Genomic DNA, 14,511 nt, shown 5'->3' on the forward strand with positions numbered 1-14,511 from the left:
CTTAAATACCTTATCCTGGGTCACAAGGCTGGGATAAACTGGAACTCAGATCCTCATATGAAGGGCACAAAATATGGCTTGGAAGATGGGGGGATGGGGTGTGGGGAGATGAGACTTTGGTTTAAGAGGTTAAGCAATGGGAACAGAAATTAATCCAGAAAAAAAAAGTTTAAATTCTTTGTATCCATTCCATAATCAGTAAATATTTGTTAATCCCACTGGATTGTGCCAGGCCTAAACTCAGTGTTGGGGTAGAGTCCTTTCCCCCAGGGGAGCTCACAGATTAAATGGGGCAAGACCTACCTAAGAAAAGTTCATTTAAGCAGCCAGGGATTAAGTGACCAGAAAGAGAAACATCCAAGGCAGACAGGAGCTGGTCTCCATCTGCTAACTCAACCACCAAGTGTTCTACCTGCCAGGGGCTCCCACTCCCTGGTCTCCATCAATTCTTACCTGGATGGCAGGAACCCCCCACCACCTCCCATTGGTGCCCCTGCCTCCAGCCTGGTTCATTCTCCAGTCACCTCTCCATTCAGTAAGAGGGCTTTCTGAGTCTGACACCTGACCTTTCCTCTTTTTTTTTTTTTTTTTAATATCTTTATTGATTTCAGAGAGAGAGGAAGGGAGAGGGAGAGAGAGAGAGAACCACTAATGAGAAGAGAGTCATTGATCGGCTGCCTCCTGCAGGCCTCCAACTGGAGATCAAGCCCGCAACCCCGGCATGTGCCTTGACCGGGAATTGAACCAGGATCTCCTGGATCCTAAGCCGAGACTCAACCACTGAGCCATGCCCGGCGGGGCTTACCTCTCCTCTTGATCAAGTTCCAGATCCTGAACCTCCCCAGCCTCAACTCTGTCCCCTCCCTCAACAACTCTAGAGGTCTCAGTCGCACCATATTCCTTGGAGACCTCAGTCCAGTACCTAGAGTTCTCCCCCTCCCAGCTGGTCCCCTTGGGCCCAAGGGTCCTGTCTAGGAAGGGCCATCTCAGGACACACCCCCCCCAACCCCACCTGGAGCCTCCTAAGGCCAGTGTCCTTCTCTGGTCCTTTCCTGGTGCCTCAGGAGTCAGGCGAGGTCATTAGTGGCAGCAAAAGCCCTCATTTCCAAAATTCCTTTCTCTGGGAATAACAGAAAGGGGCACAGCAGGTAGTGTTGGGTCAGAGAGGGACAAAAGGCCGCCTGCACCCCAGGATGGGGTTAAGGAAGACAGGTTGCTCCTGAGCTGCAGAATAACGCCACCTTTCCTTCCCGCGTGTGGTCTTGTGTCCGATAGGCCCTGTGTCTCACCGCAGCTATCATTTGTCTCATTGATGCGGCTGTAGTCACCAAGACGATGCGGAAAAAGATTAAAAAAGTCATGATCTTCGAAGACGCCAGTCTGTCCCCAATCCCCTCAGAAGCAGCCCAGCAACCCAACAACCCAGAAGCCGAGAAGGCGAAGGCGGTCAGCCCCGCGCCCTCCGTGGCGTCCACAGTGGCATCCACAGCGGCATCCACGGTGGCATCCTCGCGGCCCAAAGAGGCTTCTCCTTCCTCCCGCTCCCCCAAGCGCTGAGCCCACGTGCTGTCCCCCACGGCGGCCCACCCGTGATCATAAAATTAGGGCTGCTAAGTCGGGAACCCTCCTGCTTCCACGTGTTGCCTTGTGTAAAAGTCGAGTCACATCTTCCCGCCCGGCGCACAGCTGACTCGGGCCTGGGCGCCCTGGCCCCTGCCCCCCGCGTCCAGCCGACCCAACCCTGGGGCGCGCCTGGGGGGCCGCGCTGGACTGAAGGGAGGGGAGCTCCCGGTGGAGGCGGGGCGCGGGCGGGGGGGGGGGGGGGGGGGTGGCCGAAGCGGGAGGGGGGAGGGGGGAGGGGTGGGGAGGGGAGGGGAGGGAGGGTGGGGGAGGGGCGCGCCCTGGGCGCCGGGGGAGGGGCGCGGTCGGGCAGGCGCGCGTGGGGTGAGCGCAGCGGGCGGGCGCGCGCCGGGGGCTCCGTGCGTTCGCGTCGCTGGTCTTGGCAGTTGGCTGTGTGGGGCCTCTGGGCAAGTCGGTTGGCACCCGACTGGCTCAAAGGCCGGGCCTGTCTAGGAACAGCAGGAAGAGTTGGACAGGCCGTGAGGCGCCCGAAAGGCCCGCGCTAACATGGCAGACAAAGGCAAGAAGGGCAAGGCGCCGGCCGCACCCCCGGCGGCCGCTGCGGCCCCCGAGGCAGGCAAAGCCCCGGACGCGAAAGACAAGAAGGAGGAACCGGCGCCAAAGCAAAAGTCGCTGCAGCCCAAGGACTCAGTGGGCACGAGGAAGGGATGTCGCCGCTACAAGTGGGAACTCAAGGACAGCAACAGAGAGTTCTGGAGAATGGGTCACGCCGAGGTCAAGATCCTGAGCGTGGTAAGTTGGCCTGGTAGCCCTGGGCCGGGGGTGGGGGTGGGGTAGTGGGGGACCAGGGACCGAGAGAGGGAAGAGTGGGTTCCAAAGGGCCCACAGGGGCTCCGGAGTAGGTGAGAGGCCTTTGCCATGGCTCAGGAGCGCGTCTCCCCGCAGGCCTGCCTAGTAGCTGCGCTGATCATGTTCACCGGCACTCCCGTGCACCCCCTCCTGACGCTCATTATCACCATGGAACTGTCAGTCTTCATCTTCTTCATCATTGTCTACTCCTTCGCCATCCACAGATACATGCCCTTCATCCTGTGGCCCATTACTGTAAGTGCGGGACTCCGGGGCTTGCCAGCTGGGGGGGGGGGGGGTGCATTCACAGGTGTTCACAGAGAGACCTGCCTCACCTCCCACATTTGTGCCAGGCATGGGCTCAGCACCTTTGGGGGGGCTGGGGGCAGAGGCAGCTGAATTTAGTCTTATGCTCTTCTGAGGGTTTGCTCTATTTTGGGGGGGAGGAGAGGTATAGCAACTACGTGTTCCTCCCAACCCCTGTACCGGCTCACATCTGGCTGGGGAGATCACCTAGAAGGTACCTCATCCCCAGAATTCAAAGAAAAACAATCTTCCCATAAACCAATAAAACAAAATGAGAATTTTTTTTAAAAATTACTTCTAAAACAGCCTTAGATCTCCAGTGACTCTCTCTGTAGAGGATGTTCCGCCCAGAAAGATGTTCAGCCCCAAGCAGTGGTCCACTGGAATAGGACTGGGCAAGTTACCCAACCACTTCTAGCCTCTGTGACCTCATCTGTAACATGAGGTCAGTAATACTCCCTTTTGTGATTGTTCCTGAGGAGTAAATGTAAAGTGCTTGGCCCTGTGCCTGAGGCCCCATGGACTTGAGCGCCTGCCCCATTACCTGTGTAATCACAGAGCATAGACCTATCCCCATCTAACCCAAGGAACCTTATTCATTGCACATGCGCAGCATGACCCCAGAGTCCCATGCTTGCTGGTTCACTCACTTTACACATGAAATGGGCTCAGAATGGCCAAGTAACTTGCCCCCGGGTGACTCAGCCAGAAAGTGGCAGGAAAAAGACGCAAACCAAGCCTTGTCAGTAGAATCTAAGTCCTTAACTAACATTCTGTCCTGCCAACTTGTTAAAAGTTATTACGGTCCTGGGATCCACGGGTCTCGGTGAGGTGTGTGAGGACCTCCAGTATAGGGAGAAAGGAAAAGAGGGCTACATAAGACTCTCGGGAAAGGTATAAGCAGGAGACAAAGTAAAGGGACAGGCAGAGAAAAAGTTCCCAGCCAAGGGGTTTGAGACAAGACACTTTCAGTTCCAGCAAGATGAAAAATCAGTGGACCCTGGAAATCCTCCCTGAAAACTTACCTAAAACTACTAGGGGAAATGTAACCACTATTGCTTTAACTCAGTGGCTGAGCTGGCAAAAAAGAAAGGGGAAAAACACAGGTGCCAGAAATGGAAAACAGGAGCAGTGATGGAATAAGCCACTGAAGTGTGGGTGGGAATGGCTCATGAGGTGTTACCCCCGGAACCCAGAGTATGGGTTTTCATCCACTCTCAAGTTAGGTAATGAGGCCTTGGTCCCAAGCAAAGAGATTTAGAACTGAGAGGCCTGCCTAAAGCCAGCACCCTGCAAAGACTACAGTACATCCTTAGGGGAAAGACAGAGAGCATACCTTCGCCACCTGGAGGAATGAGAAAGCATGCTCATCTCTGCCTGAGCTCTGAATGGACAAAAACAAAAAAGACCACCTTGAAAAACAGAAATCTTGAGCCTGGACTTTATACAGATTTGGTTTGAATTTTTACCACCTTCAGCCTAGAGAACATAATGCCTGAGAATTAGCATGAAAATTGATCCCAATTTGATGATGTTCTGATGATATCCATGGGACTCCAGACAGAATCAAATGCAAAAATCCCAATCAAAGCCTAAAGATATTCTCACAGGGTGGGCATGGCAGGGTGCAGGTGCCTTGTCAAAAATAAACTCACTGTTCAAAACTACAAAGCATCTTATTTTAAAGTCCCCAAGAGTAAGAATCAAGAATCAGCAAACATAACAAATGGGAGGATTGGAATGCTGAAAATATAAGATAACTGAAGAGCTGTCAGAAAATAGGAAATATACTTAAAAATTATTAGACATAAATAAGAGCCATAAGAAAAGAATAGACATTATGAGGACTGAATAGATAGGTCTCTTTTTTAAATTTTTAAGTAGATTTGAGAGAGAGAGGGCAAGGAAGAAAGAGAGAAACACAGATTTGTTGTTCTACATATTTATGCATTCATTGGTTGATTCTTGTACGTAGCCTGACCATGGATCAAGCCCGCAACCTTGGCAGACAACGCTCCAACCAACTGAACTACCTGGCCAGGGCTAAACAGATCTTTTTTAAAATAGAAAATATAATACCTAGAATTAAACCTACAGGATTGGACAAAAGTAAGTTTACAGTTGTTCGAATGGAAAATCCAATAATTAATAAGTAATAATACAAGAATAAACTGTTTTGCATACTCACAACTGTAAACCTACTTTTGCCACACCTGGCATAGTTACTGAAATAAAAATGTCAATAGAAGGGTTAAAAAGCATATCAGACAAAGCTGGAGACTTAGTGAACCGAAAGATGTGGGAAAATTACCCAGAACATAGCACCGAGAGGTAAAGAGAGAAAATATGAAAGAAGTTGAGAAAGAGAATATGGTATAATAAAGTCCATCATAAGTCTAACAGGAGTTCCAGAAGAGATTCAAGAAAATGCAGAAGAAGAAATATCGAAAGTGATAAATCACCGAGAACCCTCCAGATTGAATGAGTGACATCACTAAATATGGCAGAGTAAGGAACTCTAAAACTCTGTTCCTCCATTAAAGCAATGACTAGGCTGTCAAAACTGTCAGAATCAACTTTTTCAGAACTCTAGAATCTAATTTTTTTTTTTAAACTTATAATAACCAGGGGAATAATTAAAGAAGAAATCAGCTGTTGAATTTTGGTAAGAGAATGTTGTAGCATTTTAACTCACATGCCTGCCATCCCTCACTCGCCAGCTTCTCAGTGGCCATGAAGACAACAGCTCACATTCCTGGCCACATTCCTTGTTGGTGGCAAAGGGAACAATGCAGACCTTGTTCTCAAATAATTATGGTTGTGTGTTTTGGCCTGTCTGATGCCTCCCTGAGGGGTTGACCCAGGGGCTTGCCTTTGTTTCATCTGCCTCAGAGCTTTCTCAGGGCTGACAAAGCCTCCTGTATAGAATTTGTCAAAAACATTTATAGGCAAATATCCTGACTCACCACAGCCACCTGGGACAAGGGAGAACAAATGAGGCAAGTCACAGACAGACTAGAAGCTTGGGAAGGAGATATATGGGGGAACAACAGCTTTGAAAATCTTCCCCCTATATCAGGGAATCTAGAAGGCCATGCACATGCCTAGGGCTAGATGCATTCTCAGAAAAGACCCTAAGCTTTCACCTCTGGCTGACCTTTAGGCTCTGCTCAAGCAACAAGTGAAAACTAAGAGTTGCACACAGCCTGAACAAGTGTTGAAGGAGCGCCGCAACACAGAGCCAATCTGCAAAGAATGGTAGAGTATTTTTGTTTGTTTGTTTCCAGGTATTTAAGGAAATGTCTGTCAAATCACTACCTGATATTTAAGCTAATGAAACAGAAACTTCAGTGGCCACATAAAAGTAATAATAGTTTTTTAAAAGAATAGTTTAGAAAAAATCACTAAACCTACACATGACTGCAACACACAACAAGCTGCAACAACCAACCTGGGGAGGAAGTAGAATCTGTTTTCACAGTAAGTACATTATAATACTCAAAATGCCCAGTTTTCAAAGAATTATAAGGCATGTAAAAACAAAACAAAACAAAAACACAGAGTGTGGCCCAGTCACAGAAAAAATCCCTGAAGATGCCCAGATATTAGACTTACTAGACAAAGACTTTAAATTAACTGTCTTGAAAATGCTCAAAGAACTAGAGGAAACCAAAAGAACAATTCATGAACAAATGGATAATATCAGTAAAGAAAAATTATAAAAAGGAACCAAACAGAAATTCTGGAGCTAAAAAGTAATATAACTCAAGTGAAAAATTCACTAGAATGGCTTAACATCACATTGAGCAGGCAGAAGAATGAATCAGGGAACTTGAAGATAGTTCAATTAAGATTATCCAATGTGAGGAATAGAAAGAAAAAAAAATAAAGAAAAAACAAACAGACCCTAAGAGACCTTTGGGACACCATCAAGCATACTAACATTCAGAATCCCAAAAGGAGAAGAAAGGAAAGGGCCAAAAGAATATTTGAAAAAACTTTCCAAATTTGATAAATGATATAAATCTACACATCCAAAAAGTACCAAGTAGAGCCTGGCCAGTCGTGGCTCAGCAGTTGAGCATTGACCTGGGAGATCACAGTACAGTTCCCAGTCAGGGCACATGCCCTGGTTGCAGGCTCGATCCCCAATCAGGCATGCAGGAGGCAGCCGATCAATGATTACTCTCTCATCATTGATGTTTCTTCCTCTCTCTCTCTCCCTCTCCCTCTCTGAAATCTATAAAGATATATATTTTTAAAAAAGAGAAAACCCCCAAAATATGGAGAAATATACCACATTCATAGATGTAAAGATTTACTATCATAAAGATGGCAATTTACTTCCAAAGTAATCTATAAACTAAATGAGATTTCATCCTAACAGAGGTTGTTCATGGACCTTTACAAGGTAATTCAAAAATTGTTATGGAAGATTTAAAAGAATTCCAAGGATGGACTCACCCAATGAGATATCTGAATTGCTATAAAGCTTTGGTACTAGCTCAGGATTGACAAAAAAAGACTAATGAAATTCTTATGGTATGAATGCTTATTAACCCCCAAATTTCGTATGCTGAATCCTAACCTCCCAGTGTGGCTATAATTGCAGGTGGAGCCTGTAGAATAGTAAATGAGCCCTGGCCGGTTTGGCTCAGTGGTTAGAGGGTCAGCCCGAGGGCTGAAGTGTCTTGGGTTCGATTCTGGTCAAGGGCACATACCTCGGTTTCGGGCTAAATCCCTGGCCCCAGTCAGGGAGTGTTCGGGAAGCAACCAATGGACGTGTGTCTCAAATCGATGTTTCTCTCTCTCTCTCTCTCCCCCTTCCACTCTCTGTGAAAAACAATGGAAAAAAATATCCTCGGGTGAGAATTTTTAAAAAAGGTTAAAAAAGAAAAGACTAAATGAGGTCATAAGGGTGGGGCCTCATCCAACTGAATTAGAGTCCCGACTGGAAAAGACAACACAAAGCTCTCTCTCCTCTCCCTCTCTCCCCCACCCCCACCTTGCACACCATTGAAAGGCCTTGTGAAGACAAAGAGAGAAGGCAGCCATCTACAAACAAGGAGGAGAGGCCTTACCAGAAATTAAGTTTGCTGGCACCTTGATCATGAACTTCTAGCCTTCAGAACTGGGAGAAAATAAAAATTTGTTGTTTAAGCCACCTAGTCTGTGGTGTTTTGTTATGGCAGCCTGAGCAAACTAAGACTGGAATGAAAAGGAGAATTCAGAAATAGACCTACATACATTTGGCAACTTGGTATATGACAAAGGTGGTATTATAAAACAGCTGAATGCAATATTTAATAAACCTACTTACATTCTTATGTATCCAATTAAAATTTAAAATTTACAACAGAAGACATAAAAAACATTTTTTTTTAAACAAGCCAATAGAAAAATGGGACAAGAGATATGAATTGGCAGGAAACTCAAATGCCTAAAACATGTTTTAAAAATGCTTCCTTAGTAACCAGCACCCTGACAACTTAAAGCAACAATGAGGTACCACTTCTGACTCTTCAGATTGGCAAAATTAAATAATAAACCTGGTAATCCTGGGTGCTGGCAAGGACATGGGAAATGAAAGCCCCTGTACACTGTTGGCGTGAGTGGAAATCGGCAGGAGCACTTTCGAGAGAAACTTGGCAATACCTAGCCAAGGAGAAGATGTGCACAGGAGTCACAGACGAGAGCATTCACCGTAGCAGAATTTGTAATAACTTTCTAGAAGTAGAAACAACCTGCCCTGGGTGGTGTGGCTCAGCTAGTTGGAGAGTCGTCTTGTACACCAAAGGGTTTCATATTCGATTTCCTGTTGGGTCACGTATGGAAGGCAACCAACCAATGTTTCTCATACTCCCCGCCCCTAAAATCAATAAGCATATCCTCAGGTGAGGATCAAAAAGTAAATAAATAAAAATAAAGTAGAAACAACCTGATTCTCTAGTTTGGTTTTTTCATATAGTAGGATACACCAGTTAAAATTAATGAATCCAATGTATATTGTCAAAATGGATCTCAAAAACTTTGTTAAATTTAAAAAGAGCTAGAAGATATCTTTTCCTTAAATTAAAATGTTTGAAACACACAAAATGGTATATATTATTTATGAGTATATCATATGAAGTAAAAATACCAATACACACTTGGAAAATCTACCCATCAACTTCCAATACATGGTTGCCTCGGGGAGCGGGGCAGAAAAAATGATGGAATGGTGAGACAAGCTCACTCCACAAAGTTTTACTTCTGTTCTGTTTTGTTTGTTTGTTTTTAAAGAGACATGAAGCAAATATTGCAAGACATTAACATCTATTTAATCTCAGTGGTTCATGGCTGGTAGAAGTGGGAGTGGAGATAGGATGTTTTATTTTATGTTTGTTTGAACTGTATTCAAATTCAGAACACTGAAAAGGAAAAGGCCTGTGACAGAGTGTTCAGGGAAGGACAATCCACAGAAAACGGCATCCTAGAAACCAAGGGGGAGGATGGGCGTCACCCAGTGCTGCAGCTTCGGCTCCTGCCTCAGGATTAAGGAGCACACGACTCTGTGCTAGTATCACCCCAGGAGCAATGCGGGAGGAAGCGGCTTGCTGTGGCCATAGTTTGGCCAACTCTCACAAGTTTGGCTGTGCCTGGGAGTGACAGTGGGTGATACTTGAGGGGAGGGCAGCAAGGAAGGCAGCCCTTTTGCCCACTTTGGGAACCTCAGGACCTTGTCATTAGGGTAAAGGGAAACAAGTATGGGGCAAGGGCAAGACTGAAGGCACAAGGGATGGGAAAGAGGTTGGATTATAGAGGAGGTGGTGCAGCCTTGCAGGGAGGGAAGGGTGGGTCTGGGAAATAAGGTGGGGGGGGTCGGGGAGCGCAGGGGGTGAAGAGGCAGCTGCCAGGGTCCCAGGAAGGGGGCAAGAGTCCAACGGAGGAGCCTCCTGCCAGTAACACAGCCTGTCCCAGATCCAGAACAGGGAACTGGTCCTGAGAGCAGAAAGATAATTGGGGTGATATTCAAGAGAGACATCATTATTTGGATAGTTGTGCATTTATATAAATGAGTATTAGCTGGGGGGGGGAACATCACTAGCCATTAAATGTGTGATTTCACAGATGAGATGGTAGCGGAGGGAGCCACAAAAGGCAGTTAAGCATCCTGGGCTTTGGGTCTCGACTCAAAGAGCCCAGCTGAGGGGCCACAAGCATATCCACCTAGCCAGGTGTATATTTATCTTTATATATATAAAATAGATACACACACATATATATATACACACACACACATACTTGTAACATATATATAATAAATTAGGCAGAAGTTTGAAAATCATTCTCTTTGGAGGAAGCTATGCCAGGTCGGGTGTCAAAAGGGCCTCGGCCCTGTTTCAGGCTGACAGTCATCTCTCCCATGCTTTCAGGACCTTCTCAATGACCTATTTGCCACTGGTTTCCTGGTGGGGGCAGTGGTCTTCGCTGTGAAAATTCGATCTACCATGCCAATGAACTACTTTATTGCTGTGGTGAGTCTCCCATGTTGGGCTGTTTATTTGCTCAGAAATCACCTCTTTTGGAGTACAGGTGTTTCCCCCCATTTGAAGGCCAGGGCTTCTTTTCTTTTCACAGAATCTTGAGACCCAAGCAAGGTTTGAAAGTCAAGTTGATAAATGTTCCCAGTGGAGAAGGCATTTAAATAAAGATGATTTCTAGGGAGCCAGCCAAGCTGCTGACCCAGAGGCAAAAGGCCCCACCCAGGCGGGTTTAAAGAGAAAAAGAAGTGGTGGGATGACGGGATGACAGTGCGGTGGGGGAGGGAAAGTCAGTCTCTGGGGTCTGGCCCTTTGAGGGGACAAGGGGGGTGTGTTTTACAGCACCTGCTTACAAATTAGAAACCAGGAAGGAAATATGCCAACTTCGGGATAAAAAGCGGAAGTCACAAGACTCCTTTTGTTTTCCAGGTCCTTATTGGTGTGGCTGCATTTTTTCCTTTAGTCGATATATGTTTTCAAAGAAAACACTTCAGAGGCAAGACGGTCAAAAGAAATGTGCTGGTTCCTCCACCAAAGGCAGATGCGCCTCCTGCAAAGCCAAAGGAAGAGGGAAAGGCACCTCCAAAGGGAAAGGAAGCAGCAAAGCCAAAGCCAGCGAAGGGAGGCAAGAAATGACACCTACGAGACACCCATTATCAGAAGAGGCAGTGTTTTTTACAACAAAGCATAGTCCCACTGTCTTCCTTGTCTTCTTTCCCAATGATTTTCTTTTCCACTTAAATAACCACCTGTGCTTGGAAAAGAAATTCTCTCTAAATGGAGTTTTTGTTCATTCAATCAAAGTTACCAGAAGTTTTGGTGCAGAGAGTGAGGTCAGAGCTGGGCCTTTCAAGGGACTCAGGTGACAGGGCACAGAGGGCTTGGGGCACCAGAAGTGTGGGTGATACCGGCTGTCAACGCTGACCAGCCAGAGGGGCCAGAGGAAAAAGAGAGACAGGAAAGCAAAAGGATGCGTTTTGTTGACGTTAATATTTTTATTTGATTTGTTGTTGTAAATCCTCACTCGAGGATATTTTTTCCATTGATCTCTAGAGAGAGTGGAAGGGAGGGAGGGGGAAAGAAACATCGATGTGAGAGAGACACATGGATTGGTTGCCTCCGCCACGTTCCCTCACCCGGGCCTGGGATTGACCTGCAACCCAGGTACGTGCTCTTGACCGGAATCATACCTGGGCCAATGCTCTATCACTGAGCCACATGGGCCAGGGCTTTATTTGATGTTTTTTAAAAAGCATCTAGGTAGTTTCTAGGAAAGAAATAAGGTTGCTGCCCTTCCTGATTCTTACTTTGTTTAGTATTGGTCCTTGGGAGGAGGGAGATGGGTGGTGGCATCTCTTCAGGGCTCAGGGCCTCTGAGAGCCAGAATCAGGCTGGAGTGATCCAAGCTGGATGGGCACAGAAGGGACTGGGGGGATGGTTGCTGCAGAGATGGCCAGCCGGCCCTGTGGGACCTGTAGCATCTCTGTCCAGTGAAGACCTGAGCATAAGTCCTGAGCCAGTCTCAGCTGGGCCCCAGAGCCACGGTTCCCATACACAGGCCTCAGGTCAGGGCCTCATTCTCACTGGACAGTCCAGCCACCCTGGCAGGAGAAGAGTCATCCTCATAAAAGAAAAGTGAAGTCCCACATTGATGCATGAGAAGCGAGGAGGAGGCCTGTGTGTGTATGTGTGTGTGTGGGGGGGGGGTGCGGAACCCAGCCAGGGACTACGTGAAAGACAGGTGGGGGGTCAGCTGGGCCTTGGCAGCCAAGGTAAAGACTTTGGCCTCTGTCCTAAGTGCCATGGGGATCCCCGAGGACAAGGAAGTGGCGGAGTCGGCTTCCCCTGGGAGGAGATGACACTGCTGCTGCTGAGTTGGAGGCCGCTGCATGTCATGTAGGTGGGTAAGATGGCTGGAGCAGGTCCCTGGTGAAGCAGAAATAGCTGGAACTTGGGACAGCGAGCCCTGCCCCGGGCCCCACGCCTCTACCCTTCAAGTCCACCTCTGCAGCCCTCACACCACCCCCTGCTGGACAGGCAGGGTCAGGCAATTCTAAACGGAATACCTACAGGGATTCGCATTCCAGAGAAAAACTGAAAAATGTACACTATCCTGCCATATGACCCAGAATTCCCCTCCGAGATATTCAGCCAAGAGGAATAGTGTAGTAGAATGTTCATAAGGGCCAAAAAGCTCAAAAGAGCCCAAATGTTTAAGAGGAGGTACACTGTGCCACATTCACACAATAAGATACTACTCAGCAACGAAAACAAGCTACAGGTCCATGATGGTGAATGTTGATAAAAGTAAAAGATTCATAATGATGAATCTCACACAGCACTGAGTGACAGAAACCAGACCCAAAAGGGGGACATACCATATGATTCCATTATGAAGTTCGAAAACGGGAAAATACAATGAAAGAAATGGAAACAGTGGTTGTCTCAGGAGGTAGAGAATGGGGAGTGACTACAAAGGAGCATGAGGGGACTTTTGGGGGCATGAGAAAGTTTTATATCTTTATTGGGGAACCGGTTACACAGGTGTATACATTTGTCAAACCTTTGTATACTCAGGATCTGTGCGTTTCATTGTATGCAAATTTTACCTAAAAATGTAAATAAGACTGTGCTCAGAATCCAGTGGAAAAGGGTGGACTTTGTTAAATAACTCTGTGTGGCCACTCCTCTCACCCCTGGGGGCAGCTATCTGAAACAGGCAGAGTTTTGCAAAACCCAGATAGAGAAGGCATGAAGCAAGTTTGGGTTAGAGCTGAGCAGGACTTGAGGCAGACACCTGTCATGCTAGAAGGGGATTGGGACAGGGAGGTGGTCACCACAGGCAGCAGGCAGATGCCCCTTCAAAGCAAAACTATCAGGTGAGTATCTACCAGGAGCAGGGAGGGAATGGCCTGGGAGTGGGGCACATCACCTATGGATCTGGTCAAAATGCAGATTCTGAAAAACCCTAACTAGTACATTGAGAATAAAGATGGATACTGCGTCCTTAAAAGAGACTGTAAAAATGGGCCACAAGCTAATAGTTCAGGGGGAGGAGGCTGGGGGAGACTGTGATAAAGATTTTTAAATTTAACAGAAAAGTTTAATAGAATGGACACGTAGTGACCTGAAAAATGAAGTCCAGGAAATCTCCCAGAAAGTACAGGCAAAAGACACAAAGGCATTTTTAGAAGAAATTAAGAGAAACAAGGAGGATAGATCCAAGAAGTCTAACAACCATTTCGAAAGGATCCTACGAGGCAAGAACAGAAAAAAAGGGAGGAAACAACCAAAGAAACAATAGGAAAACATTTTCCTTAACTAAACAAGAGCTAAAGTTTTCAGAGAGGGGCCACCATTGTTAAGCCAGGTTTACTGGGAAAGGATCCTCATGTCCACATTTCTTGGTGGAATATAGAAACTCTAAAGAGAAAGAGAAAATCCTAAAAGTGTTCAGAGTGAAAGAGCACAAAAATGTTATTGACAAGAGAACAAAAGCAAACATCAAAGGCCAGCCTGGATATTAGAAAACAATGAAGCAGTGGCTACAAAATTCTGAGGGAACCAGCAGTTAAGCAGGAAGGCAAATAAAAGACAACTTTCTTTACAAGTAATGACTCCAATATCACCACTGGCGAACACCTGCTAATATATATATAAAACAGCAAAAGAAATTTTTTAATTCTAAAGGAAGTCCCCTTTGTCTTTTTTTTTTTTAATTTGGCTGTAAAAAAACATAAAATAAAAAATATATACCTCAGCCTTAGACACATCAACTTAAAACCAATTTTTATTATGGGAAAATGCACATAAAATTTACCATTAGTACATTCACAAAGTTGTACAACCATTACCGCTACCTAGTTCCAGAACAGTTCCAAGAAGGAAGCTGTGCACCCATTAAGGAACTCTTCCCATTTCCCCCTTTCCCCCTTTTCCCAGCCCCTGGCAACCATTAACCTTTCTATCTATGGATTTGAATTCTCTGGATATGTCATATAAATGTAGCCATATAATATGTGGCCTTTTGTTTCTGGGTTCTTTCACTTAGCATGTTTTCAAGTTTTGTCCATGCAAAGCATGTATCTGTACTCTCTTGCTTTTTAAAAGAGGGATATTTAAATTTTTTTCTTGCAGTGATATTCACATAATATAAAATTAACCATTTTAAAGTAAACAATTCAGTCGCATTTAGTACATTCACAAGATGTGCAACAACCACTTCTATCTACTTATAAAACATTTTCATCAC

The 14,511-nt window shown here is 46.0% G+C and overlaps 2 protein-coding genes across 2 annotated transcripts in view; one reads left to right on the forward strand and one right to left on the reverse strand.

Moving 5' to 3' along the window:
• Positions 1–14,511, reverse strand: part of TK2 (thymidine kinase 2) — a 62,086-nt gene that overhangs the window by 44,134 nt on the left and 3,441 nt on the right. The window lies entirely within an intron of this gene.
• On the forward strand, positions 2,128–10,895 carry CMTM2 (CKLF like MARVEL transmembrane domain containing 2; the record flags this gene model as incomplete). Its single annotated transcript, XM_081119063.1, has 4 exons — positions 2,128–2,373; positions 2,527–2,685; positions 10,152–10,253; positions 10,689–10,895. 4 exons carry the CDS (start codon positions 2,128–2,130, stop codon positions 10,893–10,895), a joined length of 714 nt encoding a protein of 237 aa, XP_080975189.1.

The sequence above is a fragment of the Miniopterus schreibersii genome (assembly GCF_964146895.1).
Source record: "Miniopterus schreibersii genome assembly, chromosome: 18".
Lineage (NCBI taxonomy): Eukaryota > Metazoa > Chordata > Mammalia > Chiroptera > Miniopteridae > Miniopterus > Miniopterus schreibersii.